This window comes from Esox lucius, chromosome 16, assembly GCF_011004845.1.
Source record: "Esox lucius isolate fEsoLuc1 chromosome 16, fEsoLuc1.pri, whole genome shotgun sequence".
In the NCBI taxonomy this organism is placed as follows: Eukaryota; Metazoa; Chordata; class Actinopteri; order Esociformes; family Esocidae; genus Esox; species Esox lucius.
In genome coordinates, this window is record NC_047584.1 from 24,687,235 (window position 1) to 24,713,970 (window position 26,736).

At 47.1% G+C, this 26,736-nt stretch overlaps 1 protein-coding gene across 2 annotated transcripts in view; it reads right to left on the reverse strand.

Moving 5' to 3' along the window:
• Positions 1-359: 359 nt before the first annotated feature.
• epha3 (eph receptor A3) overlaps positions 360-26,736 on the reverse strand; it is an 83,620-nt gene continuing 57,243 nt past the window's right edge. Inside the window, exons 7-18 of one of the 2 annotated variants that reach the window (XM_029113515.2) lie at positions 26,055-26,217; positions 25,690-25,792; positions 24,904-24,968; positions 24,551-24,676; positions 22,018-22,203; positions 17,401-17,462; positions 16,260-16,469; positions 13,461-13,610; positions 12,780-12,973; positions 5,906-6,064; positions 2,828-2,948; positions 1,867-1,954 (exon numbers count right to left, since the gene is read on the reverse strand). In XM_029113515.2, coding sequence (XP_028969348.2) covers positions 2,864-2,948; positions 5,906-6,064; positions 12,780-12,973; positions 13,461-13,610; positions 16,260-16,469; positions 17,401-17,462; positions 22,018-22,203; positions 24,551-24,676; positions 24,904-24,968; positions 25,690-25,792; positions 26,055-26,217 — 1,503 coding nt within the window. In that variant the 3' untranslated portion in view covers positions 1,867-1,954; positions 2,828-2,863. Of the gene's footprint in view, positions 1,955-2,827; positions 2,949-5,905; positions 6,065-12,779; positions 12,974-13,460; positions 13,611-16,259; positions 16,470-17,400; positions 17,463-22,017; positions 22,204-24,550; positions 24,677-24,903; positions 24,969-25,689; positions 25,793-26,054; positions 26,218-26,736 lie in introns of both variants that reach the window. The other variant, XM_029113514.2, reaches the window with a different exon arrangement.

The following is a 26,736-nucleotide window of genomic DNA, read 5'->3' on the forward strand; positions in this document are numbered from 1 at the left end:
TTCTACATTTGCACACACACACACACACACACACACGCAGACATGCACGCTAGCATGTCGTACGCATACACACGCATGGCCACACTCACACACGTTCACACATAAGTCTAAAGAAAGCGGAAAGAGTAGGGCTGGGGTGCTAAACGGTATTGCTCTTGCTCTTCCAAATGTTTCTAAAGCAAATAGAAAACAGTGTGGAAGCTGTCGCACAACTATGGCATAACTTACTGCAGGGTAGGAACAAAACATTCAACTGTTGCACCGTATATGTTAAGAAATAAATAATACCTCATTATAATTGCTTTTTTTAAATGTAAAAAACAAATATAATACAAATAATTGTAAATGTTGCACAGATATTTTTTTTTTGTCATTCTTTTATACATAGAAACATTTGTACAAAGGGATGGCCATGAAAGGGTACTGTACCGCTAATACAGTAACTATGGTTACACGGTTGTTTTACATATGTACATGCTAATAGAACAAGCAACAGCAGCTAAGGGCTATAGGGGGGGCAGGGCGCGGACAGAGGTGTTATCACACACACACACACACATACTCTCGATAACTCTCTATCTCTCCACATTCGTTTCTCTCTCTTCCCCTCTCCTTCTCTCTCCACTCTGCTTCAGTTTGAATGAATAACCCTCATCCTGAGAAATGACACTGGGGGCAGGAAGCTTGGAGTGACGAATCAGCTGCCCTATGAACGAGCTGATGTGTGGTAAACAGTTGGCTCAGGATGTGTTCTGATGTCCTGTGCACAGCGAGCTGTGTGTGTGTGTGTGTGTGTATGAGACACCTGGCTTCTGGTTGATTAGAGTAATAACTGGCGGTTATGATTATTGCTTTATGTTTGACATCTACTTTATGTGGACACGTGTGTGGATACATGGCTTCTTCTAGTCTGGGTGCCTATCCAATCGCCGGCTTCTCCCTCAAGCTCCCGTTCTCTTGAGTACGCCTTCGTACTCACATGCAGGAACACAGGTGCACGCTCACAGACACACTCACAGACACAGAGGGGCATCAGTCCTCTGGGAGACAGAGCGGAAACTTCAGTGGGCGGAGTCCAGCGTCTCAGAGGTCTCTGGGTGGGTGGGGTGGGGGGTAGTGGGGGGGGGCTCTTCCGGCCCCAGGTGGATGTGAGTGTGTTGCTGCCATCCGGGTTATCCTGCTGAAGGCATAAAACGCCCTCCTCGACCAGAGATTAAGGTCTGTCAGTCAAATCCACAGGATCAGATTGGGTCAGTTTGGAGCGAGCCCCTTTCCTCTCGAGGTTGCCCACCGGGCCCTGCCGTCCCGGGTTGTCCGGAACCCGCTCCGTGCCCACAGGTTCCAAGGCCAGATTGTCTGCCCCTTATCTCCTGTGCTCTCAGTAAGGCCATTGCAGCGTTGGTGTGGAGTGTCCAGGGTTGGGTCTGTCATGTGACTGGTTGCCCTGGGTTCAGAGGGTGGCTCGGACATCGTGGTGACCATCATCTGTCTCTCCAGCGTGGTCGCCCTCCTCAGCAGCTCTTCTTTTCGGTTCCTCCTTTAGTTTGGGACTTTCTGTACGCTAGAGAGATCAGAGAGCTGTTCTAATCCAGAGTGCCGAGCCCCTCCTCCCCCTCATTCCCTCCTCACCACTACCCCACGCCACAGGAGGGCTCCCTCGTGGAACCGACGTCATTGAAGCGTTCGCAAAGGTCTCAGTGGAGTGAAGGGAGGAACTGAAGGGGAGATGCTATAATTCAGAATGGAACGGGGCCCAGCGGGGCTTCATTCAGTCGGGAACGGGGCCCAGAGGGCAGCCAGTCAGCCAGTCAGCCAGTCTGCCTGTGGGTCTCTAATGGCTTGGTCAGGTTAGACTGGGACAGGGCCGTTCTTACTGTAGCTCTCTATTGCTTTGATGCTGCTCACAATGTTCTTCTGGGGGCCGACAATAGTCACACCAACCTTCTTTAGGTCCCTGTAGAAATAAATGACGGGGGTGGGGGAGGGGAGAGTGTTAGTGCTTCAGTATGACATGCCACCAGTTCTGACCCTGTCAATCACACAGGACCACGTTTCCCAGAAGGCCAATGGGCTGTACAACTTTAGGCAGTTGATGGGAGAGTGGACTTGAGGGGTTTTTGGCCTATTGTCATGCGTAGTCTGAAGTGGTGTGTCTGTGTGTGTCTGTGACGCATGTCTTTGGATGGAACATGTAAATGTATTATAGGCATAAACATTTTTAATAGTAACAGCAAGCTTTATCACAACATAAGCAAACAGCATGGGTGTACAAACAGTCATTTATAATGACACAGAAACTCAAATGAGTGTGTTATATTGTGTCTAACGGATTGTATAGCTGTTTAGTATTAGGAGCTACGGCCTAAGGAGGACATCTTCATGCTGGCTCCTGTAGGGGACTCTGGTTAAGGAAGTGTATTAGTAAAGCAGATATGAGTTAGAAACAGCAAGAGCTCAAAGTCACTCAGGGCTCCAGTTGATCCATTGCAGGGAAGGGAAGTATCTGCTCGGTGGCACAATTGACATTTGAAAGCAGAGTTACCGCGGAGACTGCATTCCTGGTGAACGCCTCTGAATGTCAACCAGGCTATAACTGGCAATCTTATGCCCTGCTGATTGAACCGAGGCCTCAATTAACATGGCTTTGGTTTCACATCGAGCTACAGTTTTAGGTGCAACAGGCCTGTCTGTTAGTCTGTAGGGTGGGCATGCCACACGATACACAGAAGGTCCTTATGAAGTTATTTTGATGCAAGTGGCGGGGGTGGGGGGGGGGGGGGGGTTAGAGCTCGGAGGGCAGCCAGACGGGGCACTGCGGTCCACCCACCGTCCACTGTCTCTGGAGGATGAAAGGAGGAGGGGGTTAGAGGGTGGTGATCCCCATGGAAGGCTCCCATTCTGGGCAGGTGGCCGGTGTGACGTGGTGCTGGACCTCCGTCAGATAGATTCTAAAGGACAGACACAGGCAGGAGGCGTGGCCAGGGAAGACATGAGGTTTTTTTGCAGGTGTTTTACAGGCCGTACAGTTAAGCTGACCTTTAAGAGGGTTGGCTTAGATTTATGAAGCAAAAACATTTTACAAATCAGTGTGAAAATAAAGTAATACAAATAAAAACGTGAGCACAAAGTTTGATGCTGAAATATAAAACAATCTATGCAGTGAATTGCTAATTGAATACAATGTATGAAAACATATGCCTGGGGTTATGTTCACCATGAACAGAAAACATGTCATAAATCAGTACGAACATAAATGACACTGTATGATGCTGACATATAAAACTAGGCAGTGATCATGCAATAAAATGGATACAAACAAATGACTGGTTATGCTGGGTTCTTTCCACTGTAGTGTCTGGAGAGAATCATCTAATGACACAAACTCTTGAAAACCTAATTCTCCCCCTGGCACGCAGATGACCAATGAGAATCATTAAATGACACAGTGGCCATGACGACAGGCACTCAGGCATGAAGGACTGCCTCATCCAAAGTCTTAACAAGCTTGAGTGGCTCTTCACTCACTACTCTGTGTCACTAGACATCAGACTTCTCAGAATCAGAGAGACAGAGGCAGAGACACTGAGGCAGAGACACTGAGACCCAGAGATTAAAACAGGGAGATAACACAAAAGAGAGACAATGAAACAGAGACAGACAGACTGTGACGGGAAGACAGTGAGACAGAGAATGTGAGACAGTGATAAAGAGTGAGACAGTGAAGCAGAGAGAGGGACAGTGAGCCAGTGAGGCAGAGAGAGAGACAGTGAGGCAGGGACAGGAATAGTGAGACAGGGGGAGAGAAAATGAGGCAGAGACAGGGACAGTGAGACAGGGAGAGAGACAGTGAGACAGAGACAGGGACAGTGAGAGAGACAGTGAGACAGAGACAGTGAGAAGAAGAGAGAGAGACCGAGAGAGAGAGCGACAGAGAAAACAGCACAAGGAGCAGAAGTCTGATGCATTAAGCTGGATCACTTTGGCCTTAGCACATCCACACCATCCATTCGAAACCCAGATGCCTGTTCATCCATACAAAGATATATGCTGTGTCAGTGGGTTGAAAAGCGGTACATAGGCTTGGTTAGTTTAGTCTGGCAGACAAACAGAGGTCAGAGTCAAAGTGTGGGTGGGTAGTCTCCTGCTGAATAGAAAGAACTGGATTAAGACACTACTAATCAATGGACTGATGTATCCTCGGGTCCAGGACTGGCCTCTCTGTGATACCCTCAGAAGATTAAAAAACACATAGAAGATCCCATTGTGGGTTTTATCGAATTATGACCCATCAGAGAAGAGCCAGTGATCCTGTCGAATGATCTTGTTAGCAGAAACCATGCCAAGGCCATACCGTTGATTTGTGATGCATTCGATCGATACTGTACGTGATTATCTACAAAGTCGGCAAAACAAGCCTTTTTGCGCTCTGCGGTGACGGCTGCAAAAGAATCCTTTACTGATGAAATTGAATAAATGTCCTCAGAAAAACTCTCTGCCTGTAAGAGAATGTTTCCGCTGGTGCAGTAAGAACGTAGATCAAGAGATGATCCTGAAACAATGACAAAGTCAAGGAGAGCAAAAGACCGCAATGTCAAAAAAGAAAGACAGTGAAAAAGCCATGAAAAGTGAAGAGAGAGAAAAAGAGGTAGGGCAGGGGCCCTTATAAGGTATTGTTCTCTCGGACCAAACAGATTCTCTCAGACAATTAGACTAGGCTAGGGGTGAGGAGGGAATTTAATACGCTATTTGCATTTCATTATTTATATTGACATGAGAACAAAAGGCAACGTGGTAATTACAGTGGGACCTTTTGTCAGGCTGTGTGTCACCGTGTGTCGTGTCTGTCGAATCCACAGGGTTAGGAGGACCAGAGCACGGCCTCCGGACCTCCGTTTTGATTACTGTCAAATACCTCATCAATTAAGCCAACAGAAGGTTCCCACAGGTCATATCCTCCGCTAAGTAGGAGGGAGGCGGAGAGAGGAGAAGAAGAGGGAGAGAGGAGAAGAAGAGGGCGATGGAGAAGAAGAGGGCAGGGCAAGGTTGAGGGGAGAAATGATCTAGAGGGTCAAAGCACAGTAATTCACATGATGGACTTGTGAACATCTAAGTGGAGCCGGGAGCCCAAGTGCAGGTCTATTATTTTAGTGAGAGAGGTTTTTCTGCGTTGGGCAGGGACGTTCATGGGGGTTGTGATTGTAGATGGTGCCAGGATCTACTCCACTAATGCTGTTCACAGCCCGTGGATCCTGTCATAACTGGAGCTAGCATTTACGTGCTTTTTCTTCCTTTCCATCCAACTCTCCCTCTTGTTTCTCTCCATCTTCCCATCTCTCTCTCCATCTCCTCGTACATTCTTGCTCTGTCCACCTCTCTCTCTCCCACTCTCTGCCTCTGTCTGTCTCCCTGTGTGTTGCTGGTCTTTGTGTACCATTGAGCGTGGCTAAAGCTCTGTCATTACAGATTACAGTCAAGCGCTGCTGTCCATGGTTAACAGATTAGACCCACAGCACTGCCTCTGAGTATGGAGGCAGATTGTAAACAGGTCGGGGTCTCAGTCTGGGTGGGTGGGTGCTGTATTAACTCTGTGTTGCTGTGGCATGAGAGACATTCTCAGAAAGGGCCTGTTTTAAGTGGATTCTCTGAGGTCTTTAAATGTCAGGGACTGGCCCCCTGTGGCACTACAACACATATAAAAGGTAGGGCATTTCCATGTTTAGTCACATGTTATGTCCATAAACCAAGTTGATCCATGTTACAACAGCGTGCATTTTGATGCCTAATTAAGCTATTTCCTCCAGTGAGTTCAGTAACTGTGAGTTCAGTAACTGTGAGTTCGGTAACTGTGAGTTCGGTAACTGTGAGTTTGAACGCATCACAGTGGCATCAGAGGAAGCATTCTTACTCTGCAGAGGTCTTGGGCAGGGTGTCGCAGGAGCTGTAGCTGACCCCAGAGAAGGCCTCTTTACAGGGCAGAGTCCTGACGCCGTCCAGCCAGTCCCCCATGGTGCCCAACGAGGAAACCACCTCAGAGCTACTCCTGTCCAGGAGCAGGTTGGCCGGCCTGAGAGAGAGAGAGCGAGACAGGGGAGCGGGAGACGGGGGGGGGGGGGCGGGAGGGACAGGAAGGTTAGTCACTGGAACACTGACCATGCCTGAAACCTCTCGTGATGAGAGGACAATACAGACCCCACAGAGAGCCCCCCCCCGCCCCCCCAGCCCTTAGTCCCTACACAACTCTGTCTGCCTGACCCGAGAGATATACCTCCATCTCAAACCATGCAACACACACACACAGGATTGTCACATTAGGGACCGAAACGGTTATTTTCCAGAAGCACATAAAATATCGCGCCACGCAGAAAGAGCACAAAAGGCAGTGAACTCCCTCCCTCACACACACACACACACACACACACACACACACACACACACACACAGACACAAACACATAACAAAACACACACAAAGACATGCACGCGCACAGGTCTCCCTATAAGGGAAAGGTTTTTTGTGACAGTGTGTTAAGTACAAGATGTCACCTTATGAAAGACAGATGATGTACAACGAAAAGAAACACTGAAGAAACCTTTTGTTGTCATGATTATTAACAAAGCAAGCATCCAACATGTATTTCTTGCATAATTATATTACTTTCTTAAATAAAATATTACAATTTCAACACTTATCTTATTGCAGCTTTAATCCGATTAAAACCAAATTAATGATGTACCATGAGCAATACTTCTCAGTAAAATAAGCATATAAGGCCAGGGGCCAGGGGCCGGTTCTGAAAAGATGTGATGACGAAAGGAGAGGGTGAAGCAGGGAGAAAGTTGGAACTGTTAGGTACACCGTATCAACAAAATAAACAGGAAGAAAGACATCCCAGAACAATTCCAGAGCCATAGAGGAACTATACCAGAGCCATACCAGTAGAATAATGTTAACAGAATACCAGAACAAGAAACCAGGCACACCTAGTTCAGCCGGCCTGGAATAGAAAGAGTTGCAATCTCAAGATTTGAACACGGGGCGCAGTGTCGTGTGTAAGGCAGTGTCGTTAACCACTACACCACTGAGCAGTACTTCTGCTAGGTGTCAGTATAGCCTTTTGTGTCTATCCTGAAAGAATCCGTTTTAACAGCTAATTGGCAATTTGTTGTTTGATTTTGATACAGTTAAACTGACTAATGTTTCTTACTTAGTTTACCTACACCACAAATAGCGTCTATGAACTGTTAGCTTTTGCCACTGGCTGTTTGAACAGCTTATTAGCCAGTAATAGGCTTTACCAGTACCTACTAACTTACTGAAATAGTCATAAGAATTGAACAGTTGCTAGCAAGCTATTTCATTTCATGGCATAAGAACATATATTGTTTTTAATGGCATAACAATGTACTTTTTCTTTCATTCGTGAATGACATTGATACAATAATTATCAATAAAGGCAACGAGAACTCACTTTCTTATCAAGTGAGATGATAAAATAATCATGGAAATAAAATAAATAAATGGCGTTGATCACAATAGATTCAAACTTGTGTCTTCCACATGAGAGGCACTGTCTTTAACCACAACGCCACGGCATTTCGCATTTCACTAGTTGCTAAACACTATTGAGCACTATTGAACTGACTAACGTTTCTTATTAAGTTTACCTCCACCACAAATAGCGTCTATGAACTGTTAGCTTTTGACCTATAGTTCGCATGTCCACTTCTCAAACCACTACGCTATTTAACAAGGTGTAGTCAGTCAGTCAGTCAGTCAGTAAGAGACATTCGCTCTTCTTGGGGGCTCCACTTACGCGGTCCGACAAAGATAATGGTCGGTTATTAGACCATTATTCAACATTTGTGAATGAAAAATGTGAAAGCCAGCATGCCTTTCAAATTTTGGTTTCAGGAGAACAGTACCATTTGACAGAGACAGAGGAACCAGGTGCCAAGTAGCTGAGATGCTGCATACACCACTGGAAATATCCACTACGTTTAGTGTCCATTTAGCGACAGTCTATAAATGTCATTACTCTGTTTGTTGTATCACCTGTCTGTTTCCATTCATCAATGTCTTGGTTCACAGTTCACTATCTGGACACACTAACGGTTCTGTGATTGGGCAAAACGGGACGCCAGACAGACGTCCGCCGGACAAACCAGTCAACAACAAGGGCAGGAGCCTGTCTCCAGATCGGCCGTCTCAACAGTATCATGTTGTTTAGGATGGTGTTTACTGTGGACAACAGGCATATCCAATCAACATCCAAAGTCCACGTCCGCAACACTCAGGTCACGTCGACAACAAGTCTGACTCATGATCGACAATGATGGGTGTGTGTGTGTGTGTGCGAGTGTGTCAGAGCCATTCATTGTAATTACATAATGTGTGTGTGTGTTTGTGTGCGTGCACACAAGGGGGTGAGTCAGAAAACCTCCATACACTGGCACCATAACACCTGATCACACACAGACCAGGGAATACAGGCCAAAACAGCACAGGAAACCAGCCTGGTACTCCCACAGAGACAGATATTTATAGTGGTGTAAATAAACTAATCATAACTAGCATAATAGCAGGAAGTCCAGTACACCCTCAAGCTGAGTTTTTACAAGGGTGGAGAGGTTTAAAACCATTTACATGACATTCACTTTACAGCAAGTGACACTGTTGCTTTGGATGTTTCTGTGTTATCTCTGACTGGGAGACACCACAGCCTGCCTCTAGGAAGCTACGACAGGTAAGGCATAAGGTTCTGACTCCACCCACTGATATGCTTGTTCCACTACAAGTCAGCAGTAGTTACAAGGCAGTAAACAATATAATGTAAATCATTTCTGTCTGGAACACAATAACCCAACCAGCAAAGCAGACAGAATGGAAAGACAGTCAGACAGACAGACAGACAGTCAGACGGACATACGGATAGACAGACAGTCAGACAGACAGACAGGCAGACAGATTGCTCACCACAGGGATGGCGAGGGCATGTCTGGGCAAGAACAAGAAAGAACAGAAGAAGATGGAGGAATAGGAGCCAAATGAAAGGGAAAGAGCTAAGAGGCAGTGTGTGATTGAGTCTTCTCCTGATCACCAGAGGACTGTCTGGCAGCTGACAGACAGCCAGGAGGAGGAGATGAGAGAGGAGAGGAGAGAGGGATAGAGAGGGGAAGAGAAAAACACAAAAAACACACAAACACATCCTGATTACACAGCCAGCAATGTATCAGGAGACTATTGATCTGTAAAGTGGTTCCCCTGCCTCTAGAACACCTCTGTGGCTGAGCACTGAGATAAACTCCACATGACCTTGTCCTTCCTCAGTGTGAGTTGGTTGGTTCGCTTTGGTCTTTATTTTTAACTGCGCTTGGTGAAGTCTCATGGCAGACCAACAGACAGAAAGGCAGAGGGGAAGAGACCAAGGGAGGAGACCAAGGGAGGAGACCAAGGGAGGAGACGGGATGCCGGGGGTGAAAAGAACATGTCAGTTATCAGAGAGAGAAGTTGGTATTTCAATCCCCGGTGTACGCATCATCACATCTTACAGATGGAAGGATTCAGGACAGGAGATTGATGGAAACTTCCAGCATCTGTCTTCTTCTTCCTCATTTTCTTTCCAGTGACTCTTTTTCTATCTTTTTTTCCACTCTGACCGTGACCTGTGAAAGACCTGCGCTGTGTAGTATCATGTTTTTAGGGCTCTTAGGGGAGCGGAGGAGAGTGATCAAACGAAGAGGAGATGAGGACATGGCGGCGAGGGGGAAGCAGATAGGTTGACATCTGGACTGCTTGGTGAAGGAGAGGAGAGAGGGTGAGGGAGGAATGCACTGTGAGGGGAACAGGAATGGCTCTGCCGGGGCTCTCCCCTTTCTACTGTGCCCCCCTCCATCTCACCCTCCACCCCTCCATCTCTCCCTCCACCCCTCCATCTCACCCCTCCATCTCTCCCTCCAACCCTCCATCTCACTCTCCACCCCTCCAACTCTCCCTCCACCCCTCCATCTCTCCCTCCACCCCTCCATCTCACCCTCCACCCCTCCACCCCTCCATCTCTCCCTCCAACCCTCCATCTCACTCTCCACCCCTCCATCTCACCCTCCACCCCTCCATTTCACCCACCACCCCTCCATCTCACCCTCCAACCCTCCATCTCACTCTCCACCCCTCCATCTCACCCTCCACCCCTCCATTTCACCCACCACCCCTCCATCTCACCCTCCACCCCTCCATCTCTCCCACCACCCTTCCATCTCTCCCTCCACCCCTCCATCTCACCCACCACCCCTCCATCTCACCCTCCACCTCACCCTCCACCCCTCCATCTCTCCCACCACCCCTCCATCTCTCCCTCCACCCCTCCATCTCTCCCACCACCCCTCCATCTCTCCCTCCACCCCTCCATCTCTCCCTCCACCCCTCCATCTCTCCCACCACCCCTCCATCTCTCCCTCCACCCCTCCATCTCTCCCACCACCCCTCCATCTCTCCCTCCATCTCACCCTCCACCCCTCCATTTGGCCAACTGTCTCTCATACTATTCCTTTCTTCACTCAATCCTTTTTCATGCACGTTCCTTTCCCTGTTGCCACCCTCTATATGTACTGTCTCCTGCTAACCTCGTAGTCATCAAACCCATGGTCTATCTTCATCCCCTGCTCATCAACCCTATGGTCAATCTTCATCCCCTGCTCACAACCCTATGGTCTATCTTCATCCCCTGCTCATCAACCCTATGGTCAATATTCATCCCCTGCTCACAACCCTATGGTCTATCTTCATCCCCTGCTCATCAACCCTATGGTCAATCTTCATCCGCTGCTCATCAACCCTATGGTCAATCTTCATCCGCTGCTCACAACACTATGGTACATATTCTATTAAAAGAAATTACATTGGATTTTACCTTGATTGTGTCAAACTGGTGAATACAATTATTCATTCTCTTGACACTCGCCCTAAGCCTGTTAGGGTACATCTGCCCTCCCTTCACCCTGGAGACCCTCACCTCCCCCTATCCTCAGATAGTGTCCTCCTCTTAGGCTTTGATCCGCTGCATGTGGGGCTTGGGATCTCCCATTAGCCAGGGTGGCCCAGAGACAGATGAGGTGTGTGAGGCCGAAAACAGCTGCTCCTGCGGTGCAGCACTACACACACACACATTCGCACACACACATCTGAGCGCACACAGACACACACACTCCCATAAATCACCTTGTCCCCTGTCTCTCTCCCTTTTCCGCAGCCCGCCTCTCTCGCCCAGCGCTCAGCCCAGTGTTAAAAGCCAATCAGGAAAATTACATGCAAACTCCCAGGGACCCATTTTCACTTTCTTAACAAACCATTAGTCAACGTTATGAGCTCAGATGTCTGCACAATACCAGGACCGTCTGTTACACCAACCGACCCCCACAACGTCTCTACATCCTAATCTCAGCTACCTCCACCCCCCCGCACCCCCCCGCCCGCTCATCCCGTGCCTGCCCAGGGCCACTCAGAGCCGCAGTCCCCTGGGCCCCCAGAGTGGTCAATAAAGAGATGGGAAAACAGAATGAAAAGGGATTAGTATTTTGTTGTATTATTACTGTATGTACTGTTTGGAGAGCGAGAGAACAGAGACATATCTGGACGTGTGTCTGTTTACTGAGAGAAAGAGGTTGTTGACACTAGTCTGAGACCAAGCCAGTGGCGACACAGGGTCAGTCGGAGTTGGATTGAGAACATAACATCCTGCGCACACAGGAAACAGGAAGTCCTTGTTTATTGGTCTCTGTGTGGCCAATGTGACTACCAACTGGGTCTATACACAAATATGTTCCAGCCGACACTGACAACAGTGTGGAGATAATACCGCCCTGCCCATAGAGGTCTGCCATACTAAACAAAGGCTGTCAACTCAGCAAGCAACACATACAGGCCTACACACCACTGTCACGGACAAACACAAAACCGAAAGGCCTTCAGTGAGGCCTCTTATTTAATACTGGCTAACATTTCTGACTGATCCAGCGTGGCTGCTATCTTAGCGGCAAGGTTCGGTTGGTTGGCGAGGTAGAGGCAGCATCAGCCGAGGGGGAAGCGTGTGACCGAGAGAGGAGAAACTAAAAGCGAGGGAGGGATAAACGAGTCCCCGGGTGGAGTATACATTTCCTGTCGTTGCTGTCACTAATGAGCAGGATGTGCTGTGACCCATAATAACTCGGGAGACGTGTGGGGAAGGGATATGTCCTGTGACTGTCCGTACTGAGCCAGGTGCGTGGGAGGGGGTTAATGAGTCAGGTGCAGTCATTAGGAGCTAACGGGGGGGGAAGGAGCCCAGGTGCGTGGGAGAGGAGAGGAGCAGGTGGGCGTCAGGGAGGAGGCGGTCGAGAGTTGAGCGGATGAGAAAGATGTCTGCCACGTTAATAACAGCTGAGTACGGCTTGTTTTTACATTTAGATCTGTATCGTACCTGGCCCTGTAAGCTGCTGGGGTTAGGCCTCAGGGGTCAGAGGTTAACAGATAAAAGATGTGTCCAGGACTTGGATGAGGTGTTAGTTGCGACATTTAGGCTCCCAGGGTGTACAATTAGGGTTCAGAGGTTAAGGGGTAATGATCAGGGTTTTTAACTGAATGTAGTGTTGGCTGTGATCTTCAGGTTAAGGGGTCATGGTCAGGGTTTTCACCTGGATCTAGTGTTGGCTGTTATCTTCAGGTTAAGGGGTCATGGTCAGGGTTTTCACCTGGATCTAGTGTTGGCTGTTATCTTCAGGTTAAGGGGTCATGGTCAGGGTTTTTACCTGGATGTAGTGTTGGCTGTGATCTTCAGGCTTCCAGGATTGCGTATAAGTTTATCCAGAATGCTGACTATCTGTTCAAACTTGGGTCTGTTGTTCCTCTCCTTCTGCCAGCAGTCCAACATCAACTGGTACAAGGCAGCCGGGCTGTCCATAGGGGGAGGCAGTCTGTAGCCTTCATCAACCGCTTTGATGACCTGGAAGTAGGGACAGAGGGAGGGAGGGAGGGATAATTAGTTGTGCACCAGGACAGTTCACAGGAAAAGTCAGCCCATCCCAGAATGTCAATGGGTAGCAGATATGAAGAGATGGAGGTGTTATAACTGCCCAGAGGAGTCTGGAGAGCTGGAAGGAAGATGCTGTATTAATTTTGCAGTATTTTTCCTATGAAAAGAATTAGGTCATGTTTATATGACACCCTTAAATTATGTCTAAAAAAATCCAGTAAATGGAAATGAGTGGGAGGTTTGGTCTACATAAGGAAGGTTTACACCATTATCTTACACATTCTCCCTCTCTGTGTGATAAGCTCTCAGACAACAATGCAGCATTTATGTGTGTGTGTGTGTTTCTGGTAGAGACCAACAGGCTTCAGACTCAGACTGCAACCTGGCAGCTATACGCATCATTTTCTCTCGCAGCACGAAGTTAATTAAGTCTCCTTGGCGACAGCAGCATACTCACGTCCTGATTGGACATCTCCCAATAAGGCCGCTCCCCGTATGACATCACTTCCCAGAGCACAATGCCGTAGCTCCAGGCATCGCTGGCCGAAGTGAACTTCCTGTAGGCGATGGCCTCGGGGGCTGTCCACCTGATGGGTATCTTACCCCCCTGAGAAAAAGACAGGGAGAGAATGGGGGAGAGGCGTGAGAAAGAGATTGAAAGAGGAACGGAGGGAGGGAGGGAGGGAGGGAAAGAGAGTGTGGGAGAGAGAGAGAAAAAAGAGAGAGAGACAGCGAGCAATTTATTATGCTCACAGTAATATACCTATATCACAGTAACTATCACAGTAATATACTGATATCACAGTAACTAGCAGAGTACTATACAGATATCAACGTAACTGTCACAGTAATATACTGATATCACAGTAACTATCACAGTAATATACTGATATAACAGTAACTATCACAGCAATATACTAATAACACAGTAACTAGCACAGTACTATACAGATATCAACGTAACTATCACAGTAATATACTGCTGCAGTAGGATGACTGTAGTAGACTAATTTTGTGAAACCCAGCAACAAATAATAAAGCTAGCTAAATCAACTGCTAATTTAATAATAATGTTGTTAGCTTGCCTCACTGTTGATTAACCATATTTCAGGGCCAAACTGTCATTATTCTTTATTGCTGTAAAGAAAAGCTGTTAGAGATTTAAGATGTGTCCCTACAAACTTACCAGTTGCCACCCATTTCCTAATGTACTCCTTCTTTTAATGTATTTCATTTGTCAACATGTCTATGGGCTACAGAAGGACACTTATTAAAACATACTGTATTTAGGTTTTTCATTTGATTTTGTACTGAACCGACTTGAATGGGCTGTTGGGCCAGATCCCAAACCCATAGCCTCTGACAGAATAACAACACCAGTACGTTATGGATGTGTAGCCACAGTACGGTGCCAATGTGTGTGTAGATCCTCAACTAAAATGTTAGGTTAAACAATGTCGTAGCAACAGCGCTTCAACGGTAATGACTGAGGGTAATAAATGTGACTGTTACATGTGGAACCGCTGTTGAATAGAAGTCCTGGTTGAGAACAGCTCCTCACTGAACCAAACGCTCTGGGCGGACACACTGAAGCTAGTACAGGCTGTTTGTGGATAAAGTGGGTGTCATCTGTTGGCAGTTTTTCATGGGTCCAGAGTGACGCAGTGATGTTCTCGTCCCGGTGGCTCTGTTCAGGAGGGCTGCTCCCCCAACACAGGCCACAGGATGCCTCAAAAGTAGTAAGTTTTTGGTCTGAGGTAAAGAATTTGTCAGCCGCCAGTTCTGTAAGGGTTTGTTAGGTTTGTTCCAACCCTGCAGGGGAAGAGGTAGGTTGACCCAGTGATTCTCCTGCTCTGTGCCTACACTGACGACTGCTGGACTTACTCAAGGCTTACCCTGAGCCATGCCAATGCAGGAGAGGAAAAGCCAAAATCGGAGAGAAGAGAAGAGAAGAGGAGCCAAAGCTAACGGACCGGCCAGCCAAGTCACACAACTCCTGGCCAGCTCTCTGTAAACACACAGCCCTCAGAAAACAAACCACTTTTGCCCTCAAATACACACACAAACACACACACACACACAGACACACACACAGACACACATTCATGCCCATTCACAGACAGACGTGTGCATGCGTAACCAAGTGCTTTAAGGCATATGCGCGTGCCTGCACACACACACACACACACACACACACACACTCTGATCCACACACACACTCTGATCCACACACATACACACATACACACACACACATTTGTCCCCAGTGTTCCATGTGAGGGTACAGTACCTAAACGTAGCCTGCCTCATGAGAAGAATGATTACAACTTTAATGAAGGGAGACGTTGGCACCACTAAGACACAGACAGACAGACAGAAAGAGAGAGGCAGACAGACAAAGAGAGCTAACAGACACAGACAGAGAGAGACATACAGGGTGCTGACAGGAAGACACCCAGATGGAGAGACAAAGAGGGGGTGCTGACAGACAGGATGACTGGGTCATATGCATTCATAACTAGCGGAGTGGAGGGAGGGAAACTCAGCTCCATTACAAGTGGCCCACTAGGGGAAGCCCATTAGCATATTTAAGGTCATGAGTTTGTGGGAGTGAAATAATAGCTGTGTGAGTGTTTATTTGACACGGGTGTCTGAAGCAGTTACGTCTACTGAGTTTAGAACTCCTCCATGCTAATGCCAGGCAAAAAGCTGACCACGCACACGCACACGCATGCGCGCACACACTAACACCCAATATGTTATATAGGAGGAGATAAGTTGGGTTACATTGAGCTCAGACAAAAGCCTCTTCATGTTGCTTATCTCCTGTGTTTGTTATTCCTCTCCCATGATCCTTCAGGAGAACACAAACAGGCCAGTTGTGAATTTATGTTGGCGTTATCTCTCCCAGATTTTATTTATGTTCTGGTTATCTCGCTCCGCTCCTCTGCAAGGCCAGACACATGCATGCGTGTGCACGCGTGTGTCTGACAGATGAGGTGATTTGTCTCATAGACAGCATGTATTCACTAAGTGGGCTGGTGAGAGGGAGATGGAGGAAGCAACCAGAAGGAAGCCAGAGATAGAGAGGGACAGTGTCCTTCTGTGTAAACTAAGACAGAGGTCAGCCTGCACCGTTGTTTATGACAGCCTCTGTCGGCAGAAACCCACCCAATAACCAAGCCAAAGTGGAGACATGGATGGAGGGTGTTTGTATGATCAGCTGGAAGGAATAAAGCGGAGCCCGGAGTCTCACCCTGGTGGTGTAGGCAGCCTCGGGGTCGTCCTCCAGGACTCTGGACAGGCCGAAGTCAGACACCTTACACACCAGGTTGCTGTTGACCAGGATGTTGCGAGCGGCCAGGTCTCTGTGGACGTAGCCCATGTCAGACAGGTACTTCATGCCCGACGCGATGCCACGCAGCATGCCCACCAGCTGGATACCAGTGAACTGGGCGTCGTGTTTCTGGAAGGGAGGAAGAGGGACAGGGGAGAGAAGACAGGAAGACAGAAAGAGGTCAAATCGCTCACAGGATGTCACAGCCATTAAAACAGCTGAGACTGTCTTAGAAAGAGATTTAATATGACCTTTCTGTTCCTGAATACAGTGGAACATTCATACACTAACAACCAAAGCAATTACATTAACCTTTAAATACACCTCTGACATTAACCGGTTGATTTCAAGGTGAATTTCAAGGTACACTCCTCATCTCCACAACCAAAGTGGCATGACAACAGAAGCCAGAGTCTCTGACCAGCTAGATGGTGTTTTCCAGGCCCGACAATAGAATCCAGAGTCTTTGACAAGCTAGATGGTGATTTCCAGGCCTGACAATACAAAGCAGGTCTTTGACCATCTAGATGTGCTTTACACAGCCCAGAGCCCCTGGTGGAGACAGACTGAGGCTGATCAAAGCTGCTGCAGTCGAACAGTCATAACACAGTCCTGAGACACTGTCATGTGGTGCAGAGGGAGATGGTTTTCTGTGTGTCTATGTGTGTGTGTGTGTGTGTCTATGTGTGTGTGTGGGGGGGGGGGTGGGGGTGGTATGACAAAAGCCAGGCTCCTCTATAACCAGAGGAAATAGCTGGAGAAGGTTGCAGCTACTCCCTTTTCTATCTGAAGGGACACTGTGCAGACACATAGGCACATGTGGAAAACTGCTAAAACAGGACCTACATACAGTCACACAAACCGCTTCACACACACTCCTGTCTGGACATGGTTTGATTTAATGTTGTTCTGACGTTGGTTTGATGTTTTACTTCAGCTAATTTCAGTAAGCCAGAGTCTCTGGTTAGCTGAAGTCATATGTTTGGCATAACTCCGCAGACCGGCGTAGAAAGCAAGAAGGGTGTGTGATGCTAATTCTAGTTTAGCTAAGTAAACTTACTCTCAGAAAGCTGTCCAAGGATCCATTCTCCATGTATTCAGTTACAATCATCACAGGTTTACCTGGAGAGAGGAGACAAACTACCAGGTAAGACAAGTATACCTTTTTGGCAGGACACACGCTCACACACACACACAAACACACACACACACACACACAGGGTTCAGCAGTGCTTCCTCCAGGCAGGATGAAAGGGACCATGCAGAGCTGAGTGAACAGGTCCTCTGGGTCACCTGTCAGAGTGTGACATCTTTATTTCAGCAGCAGCAGAGACAGTTAGTATAAATCTGGTGTATTATCATCTGTTCCTGATTCACTACACCAGACCAGAACGGTCTGGACCAGACCGGACCGGACCCGACCGGCAGGCTAAGAACAGATTGAAATGATGAGGAAAATGACTTTAAATTAGCCATAGTGAAATGAACAGCACGAATGTCATCACAGGTTTCCATCACACCCTCTTTCCCCTCCCATTCTTCTGTCTGTCTCTCTCTCTTTCTCTCCCTCTGGACTATCTCTCTCTCTCTCGCTCTTCATCTCTGTTTATCTTTCTCAGTATCTATCTCCCTATCTCAACATTTTTTAATATGTCTCTCTTTCCATCTCTCTCTACCTCTATGTTTCACTCTGCCTTTATCTCTCCATCTCTCTTGACTTCTCTCTCTCACTGTCTATCTCTATGTACTTCTCTTTCCATCTCTCCCCCTTCTCCATATCTCTTCTCTCCATCTCTCTATCTTGTCATCTGTCTGTTCTTCCACACACATCCCCCCCCCCACCAGTCCCGCTCCCCCCCCCCCCCCCACCCGTCCCGCTCTCTCCGTCATGCGCGTTGTAAATGTATCAAAGTGAAACTCCACATCTGGCAACGCAGAACTCATTTCCAGATCTGTCAGAGGGAGAGGGTGATGGAACCCTCCGTAAAAAGAAACACATTTATAACTGTTGTTGGAAAAATAAACTGCAATTAATAAAACCAGCTCTAAAGAAAAAATGTGCTTGTTTTTAACAGTGCACTAAAACAAGATGATTTGGTGTCGGGCGGTGGTTGAACTTCACAACAAGCACAGTTCATTGTCCACCTTTGACCCCTGCACATCTATTAGAACACACACACACGACCAACCGTGGGATGAAAAACGTAAAGTCAATGCAGAGACCGTCCTGTATCAGGTACCAGGGTTAGATGTGACACTGTGGTATGTATGAGGCTTAACTAACTAACTGATGGTCCAAAATGTAACGCATGTAGATGAGTGCAATTGACTCCTACGACTGCAAACCAGGACTGGAACCGGGCGGCCCGCGTCTTGAAGTCTTTCCCATGATAGGTTTGTCTTTCTTTTGTCATATTCTCCCTCCTCTTCTCCTCTTTTCCTCTTCACTCCACTCCTTCAGTGTTTGCACGTGTCTGTATGTGTGTACTAGCGTGCCCGAATTTGCGCACGTCTGTGTACTGTACGTATCTGTGTGTGTGTGTGTGTGTGTGTGTGTGTGCGTGTGTGTGTATGTACTGTACGTCGCCCTCAGCGATGCAGCCAAAAGCAGCAGCCGGGTTAATGAGGTGTGAAAGTCTCTAGATTATTAAGAATTAACTGGACTGGGTTAATAAATCACCCTACGGCGCAGACAGTGACCGCGACCGTGTGTGTGTGTGTGTGTGTGTCCGTTCTCGCATGCCCACCAAGCCCCTAAGAGCCTGCTCTCTATCATGGACTACTCCGACACACAGGCAAAGACACACACGCAGACACACGCCAAAATTCCCATACCCACATAGATACGTCAAACGCACATACACACGCCACTATGCTCTCCCCTGAACCAAACCGCAGTCATCTGCAATTAACCCTGGCATTATTCACTGTCACAGATTTAATAGTGATGGTGCCATAAGATTTATTAGACAAATACAATCCCTATATGATGAGAACTTGGACAAATAAAAGGGCCATTTTGCATTCCTCTCCACATTCTATTTACAGCCAGATGGATGGGAAATTGAGTGGTTTTATCAGGCATGTGATTGGCTAAGGACAAAAAAGCAGGAAAATATACAGAGGCCCCCCCCCCCCTGCACACACACACCCCCCCCGCACACACACACACGCCGATCAAACTGGTGGCGGATCTACATGGATAGTAATGAATGACCCATAACAACTTATTTGAACAAAAATAAATACATTTTTATTTTACAGCAACATCCAACTTATTATTAACACTGTTCCATCACCACCTCTCTCTATAACAACAACCATGACAAAAAATATATATATATTTTAACTTATTTTTGTTTTACATTTTTACCCAACTCTTTAGCCTTTGTAGCAAGCTTTTTTAGAGCCTCTACACGTTTCTTTAGGAATTTGCGCCTGGCACTCACAGCTGCTGCCACAATGGCATCTTTTGACATTTTCTTGCTGGCCGTTGGCTTTGCAGAGTGATAAGGCCTTTTGTTCAGTTCTTCTTTATTTCTGAGCAGAGCTCTGTACCTTTGGCTTGATAGTTTTACATTTCTGCACAGATTTACATTAAGTTTTAAGGGTGGCTAGTTAACGTTAGTAGCTAACTTAGCTAACGTTATCTTATTATTATATAATTTAGCTAGCAAATACAAAAGCTAGCAAATACAAATAATGTTAACGAAGCTTAACCTACGTGAATAAAACATCCTGCCATAGTGGAAAATCAATCAAAATCGATGTTCGACATCTAATCAACCGACAACAAAGTTAAATTAGTAACTATAGGTTATATTAAGACACAATACCCAGATCATCCGATCCAGCGATGTTCTTGTCACTGTAGTCGAGCGAGAGCGACTGAGGTAAATTACTACGCAGCAGAGAAATTGAACAAAAGAACAAGCTGTACGCAAATACGTGGTCATCGCAAATATTCCGGCAGTGACACACCAATTAGGCTCAGATGAACACACACACACGCACGCACGCACGCACGCACACACACACCCCCTCTGCTCAGCGACGTTGCCGGTTAAAGAAAGATGAAGATTGCGGTGACGGCTGTGAGGTCCCCCTCCCTTTTTTTTTACAGATCTGCATGATTCACGTAAGTCACATTTTCAGGTCGGAAAATCCGGAATTCCGGATTAATCCGGAAAAATCACATCCCTGTTTTATACTGACTTTGGAGAGTCCTGCTGTTGAGAGACAACAGTCTTCTCACAGCACATTGGCTTTATCTTAAATGTCTGTAATGCACAGCATTTCCTTTTCTAGGTTTCAGACTGTTTTTTAAACTTGGCTTCCATAGGCACAAACAATATTGTGGAAAATGGTTTGAGAACCATACCAAAATCATGACGGATATTCAGAACTTTAATAAACCTTTTTGTAGCCAACTAAGTTAATGGGGCCATTTATAAGATGTCTTTACTGAACTATTGCATAAATGACCAGAAGACATCTGCAGCGAATGATTTAACTTCAAGTTTCAATATTTATTTTTTCAACTGTTCCAAGTGCCTGAGAGGTTCCGTATTAAAACCTTCTCGCCGTCTTGTGTATCAGTCTGCATTGACTAGTAGTTTCTTCATGCTCCCTTTGGTCAGTCGCAGTGTTATCACCCCACCCTAAACCTGCCCATTTCCCCTGTGGACCGGCTCACATTATTCCGGTCACATTCTGTAAAGGAATGGCAGGAGGAGACAAGTCAGATCAATGTTCAGTCTTGTAAACGTTAGAGGCGGGATTCTACACAGTGGCCCTTTAAAAGAAGAAATATATTTTTTAACACATCATTATATATATCATATAACTCTGTTCATCTATATCTTGATGTTTCAAAAATCCATGGCTGGGCATCAAGTGGATTTTAAACATCATTAAAAGAGATCTTTTCTGGCCTTCTGGTCAAGTTGACCAGAGCTGGCCAACCTCTGTAAAGCTTTACTGGGAGTTTTAAAAGCATGCCTGTTCCTGTGGAATGATCAGTTCTTTAGTCATACAGCCATTAAAAGGAAATATTTTATAGTTGAACTGCTCAGTATAACGACATGGCCAGATCTGCACTATAATGTCCACGTATGTGTCGGCATCTGTGAGTTACCAGGCGAGGTGAACAACGACCCTGATTGCAGGTCAGAGGTCAAAGCAATTATTTCCCTGTTTTTCGAGCCATTTCCGTTAAGAGAGCTGAGAATGTGTGAGAGTGTGATACTAACTGTGTTAAGGAGACTCCAGAGGGAGAGGTGGGGATAAGGACTCAAAGACGGTGAATGTTGGATCAGGTGGCCTCGGTCTAAATAGACATAGGCCATAATTAAGGTGTTTGTCAGCTTTTCTTAACATTGCTCTGTGTTTAACAAACAACACACTCTGTTTATGGTTTCTCATGGGCACTTTTCAATAAGTCGAAAGTGGAGAAAACCATTATGTTTGCGCATGCTTTGATTTGTGCGATAACGACACAAACGCTTAAAACTAAAATTAGAGGCAAGATATGTCAACTTTGGTGAATGACCTTTGGTCAGGAATAGCCCACAAAACACATACACAAACATAAATATATAATGTCCTGTCATGGTTTACTGTAGATGTGTATTTTTTTCTCTCTAAATTTTGACTGTAGATACTGTCTAATACTTACTCCTGGTGACCACTCCCTCCAGCCTAATGATGTTTGGATGGTCAAACTGTCCCATGATAGAGGCTTCAGAGAGGAAGTCCCGCCTCTGTTTGTCACTGTATCCTGCCTTTAGCGTCTTGATGGCCACACAGATTTCCTTCTTACTGGGCAGACGAAGACGGCCGCTGCACACCTCCCCAAACTCACCTAGATAAGGATGACACACGCAGCACCTTAGGAGACAAACTGCCACCGATTACTTCCCACAAGAATAATGGTCAGGATTAACAACTGTTTATCTGTGTTCAACCTGACCAGTGAGAAATACATGCCGGGTTTCATAACCACGGTATATAAGCAAGCCAATAAAAGCAGTAGTTCTTACTCCCTTACTAAGATAACAATGACCAATTCAGGCTGGAATCATTGTCATCTGTATGGAAATGCCCCATCTACTTTCCATATTGCGTAAAAGTGGAATGAATGGAGATCAGAGCTGACCCATTATCATTCCAGCCCGGTGAGGGCATGTAAAGTGTGGGGCAGCTGGATCTCTCTGGAGGGTGCAGCCTCTGGTGACCAGGCTCCCGGGGCAGGACGCTGTGGTGGCGAGGAGGTCCACCGGTTACAGAGACTCGGCCAGAGAGGGGAGTGTGTACGTGTGTGTGTGTGTGTGTGTGTGTAGGACAATGATGTCACAACTTCGCCATGTGGACAGAGTCTGTGCCCCGCTCTGTAGGATAATTTCCCATAGCCGTGTTGGATCAAAGACACGGGCTCGCTACGGAGTCGGAAACACACACCCTCACAAAGCACGCATGCCCGCATGCACACAGCGCGCACGCACGCACACACACACCCCCCTACAACCACACACCCACACGCTCATAGGGTCAGTTGTGGCTTGAGATTTGGTCTGGAAGAACTTAGCAGAATAATTGGAAGCTGTCTAAACAGGGCTGTGAGAGGCCTGCTGGGCTGCGGCTGGCCACGGGACCAGATGACCAACACTAGGGTCAGTATTAACCAACCCTCCAGCCTACAGCCAGTCCTCCAGTCAGCAGGGTAGGGCTGTGATTAATGACACAAACTCTCCCTCAGCATTCTGAGGCCCATGGGCCTGTAGGTCATCTGGGGAGGGGATGCATCTGACTTGTGTTTTACTACAGCCATCTTTGGCAAGAGGAGAGAGTCTTTAAGTGCTACAGGAACAGCCCCCTTAGAGGGAGTGTATTCTAATATTACTGGGCGTACATTATTGTATGATAAACTGTAAGTGCAGGGACTATAGAGGGATGTCTGGGTGACGGCTTTACAGAGAGAGGACACAAACTTGCTGCTGCTGAGTGTGTGTGTGTGTGTTCTCTCCCACTATCTGCAATTCCCATGAATCACAATGCATAACCTGATGTCTACTTTCCTGCTGAAGACATCAGGGAGAGAGGAAACAGGAGAATGGGAAAAAGGACAGGGTGAAGGAAAAGGAGACAGGAGAGAGAAGAAAGGAGAAAGAGAGAGAGAGTTCAGAGCTGAGGAGAGGAATGGAAAGAGAGGAGACAGAAGAGACACGAATAGAGAGAGGACAGGAGTCAGACAAGAGGAGAGAGACAAGTGGAGACAGAGGAGGAGGAATGAGGGTGAAGAGAGACAAAAGGAGAGAGGAGAGAGACAAGTGGAGACAGAGGAGGAGGGATGAGGGTGAAGAGAGACAAAAGGAGAGAGGAGAGAGACAAGTGGAGACAGAGGAGGAGGGATGAGGGTGAAGAGAGAGACAAAAGGAGAGAGGAGAGAGACAAGCGGAGACAGAGGAGGAGGGATGAGGGTGAAGAGAGAGACAAAAGGAGAGAGGAGAGAGACAAGCGGAGACAGAGGAAGAGGGATGAGGGTGAAGAGAGAGACAAAAGGAGAGAGGAGAGAGACGTGAGAAGAGAGAGGAAAGACACACGATAAGAGAATCATATGAGGAGCCAGGAGAGAACTTTAAAACCCTATCCCAGGTGTGGTTCCGTAACCCATACTCCTCTGCTCCAGCAGTACTCTATTAAAAGCAGTGAGGCAGTGAGGACTTCACACTTCATCTTCTCTCAATCCCCCTTTTACCTCCCTTTGTACTTCTTCTGCCTCCCTCTCTACATTCCCTTTCTCCATCCATCCATCCATCCAAATTCCTCCAATCCCTTTCCAGCCATCTCTGAATCCATCCTTATGCAACCCCCCCATACCAGAGTGGAGTAAACGGAACCAATTTCCAGTGGAGGTGTTAAATGAATCTCATTGTCACCGCTACATTTAGAACAAACACGCCTCCCTCTCAAATAGCTTATGTTGCCGCCTCGGAATACCAATGAGTAGGAATGTGTGTGTTTGAGGAATCCTTGTGAATGTTAATGTGAAACAGTTTGTTTTTAGATAACTTCGATAGCTCTGCCTGTGTGCTATTGACTTGTGTACGTGTCTGAGTTTGCGTGTGTGAGTGTGTGTGTGTGTGTGTCTGAGAGCGTGCACGTGTCCGTGTGTGTGTGTGTGTGTGTGTGTGTGTAGTCTCTTGTCTCACCTGCTCCCACCACCTTATCAATGGCAATACAGGAAGCGTCCAGCTCCTTGGCGAACTCATGCACAGCCTGACTGGGGTCTTCATAGGTGTGAGGGTCTACGTAGGTCCTTATCCCTGGCAGGCGCACTGAGGAGACACACAGAGACGTTCCGAGTGACAAAAACAGACATTGTCTTGTCACAGCGCCGGCGTAGATGTAGTCGTCCCCGAGCCCCTCTTTTCACCGCTGAGAAATGTAAACCCGATTTCAGATGATACAACAGATCAGGCTCTCCTAGAAGAAAGGTAGACAGACAGAGAGACAGAGAGAGACAGCCAGGGAGACCGGGAGACAGGCAGGGAGCAGTACTTACAGTGGCCGTTCCCAAAGGGCAGTCTCTTCTCGTCTGGGTGTTTAGACTTGTGGCAGCCACAGAACCTGGGAGTCAGAATGATATAGATTAACCTCACATCTTCACTCTCTCTCTCACTACAGCACAGTGCGTGTGTGTGTGTGGGTGTGCAAGTATGTGTGTGTGTGTGTGTGTAGAGGGCAGCAGCGATACTTATATATTTATTATAACTTCTGCCCTAAACCTAACACCAAAAAAAAAAGCTTTTTTCAAAATGGGGACAGGAAAAAAGTCTCCATTAGACAAATGTTTCTTATTTAACCCAGTCAGAGGCTATAGTTAGGTTAGAAACAAACACACATACCCCTTTGAAATAGATACACTAAATAGTATCATAACAACAATTCCAGAAGCATAATGAATGGGTAGGATACATTCTTACAACTGCACAACGGTATCTTTCAACTGCACCGCATGCCTTCAGAGGCGGACCTCCGGGTAGACAGAGACATGTCACTGGATGTCAATGAATGGCAGTGCCTTTAAAGGCAGACCTCCAGGTAGACAGAGACATGTCACTGGATGTCAATGAATGCCAGTGCCTTTAAAGGCAGACCTCCAGGTAGACAGAGACATGTCACTGGATGTCAATGAATGCCAGTGCCTTTAAAGGCAGACCTCCAGGTAGACAGAGACATGTCACTGGATGTCAATGAATGCCAGTGCCTTTAAAGGCAGACCTCCAGGTAGACAGAGACATGTCACTGGAGCGTTGTCCGTGTTGTGCGGTGCAGTGTGTGTACAGACCTGCTAATCACCACGTAGAGGAGGACGGTGAGCAGGATAATGGCCACAGCAGAGGAGATAGCTATCAACACCACTTGACTACTCTCACTGGAGATAGAGAAAGCTGGGAGGGGGAGGGAGGTAAGGAAAGAGACAAATGGATGTGAGGGAGGGAGGGAGGCGGGAACGACAGAGAAGAAGACAGTGAAAGAGTAGAGGCAAAGGGAGAGACAGAGGGAGAGCGGGAGAGAGACAAAAACAGAGAGAGGGAGAGAGAGGGGGAAGGAGAGAGAAGGAGGGGTCAAATGTAACCACCGAATCACATTTGTTACATGACATACGGTATAGCTGATTGTGTTGGATACAGTGTTGTTCAGAGCACCTACCATCAGGGCTCGTCTCAAACTCAAAGCTTTTGCTGCTGGCTCCGTAGCCTGCAGCCGTCCTGGCTCTGATCTGGAGCAGGTAGGACGTGTCTGCTTTCAGACCGTTCAGGGTCACGTTACAACCCTTAGAGCGCAGGATGGTGTAGCTGGTCTCCTGCTCCTGCTACAGAGCATCAGACAGGGGAGGAAAGAGAGAAAGGGAGTCAAACCCAGAGAGGTTGACAGGGGAAGAGAGAGCCAAAGGGATGAAGACAGAGATGGAGAGGTTACCATCAGTCATTACAGTCGATACTATGTGCAGAAAACATATAAAGGCATCTATGGTTGGGTCTACTTTCAGCCCATTGTTTCCAGATGTGGAGAACAATATAGGGGGAGGGAGGATCCACCGAGATGTCTAGGGATCCCTGAGAGTTAGAGCCCTACAGCTTATGCTAGCTCATACCATCCCTGTCCTACTGAACCAGAGCCAGGGATGGAGGGAGCTTTAAGCCTGGAGAGGAGAGACCATGATGGGAGCACCAGAAAAAGACTTTGACCTTTTATTAACCCCCCAGCACATGCAAAAACACATACACACACACACACACACTCTCCCCCACTAAGTAGTGATTCAGTTCCCCGTGCAGTAGAAATAAATAGGAAGTGAGAATGGGATTGTGGGCAGAGAGAATAGGATTGT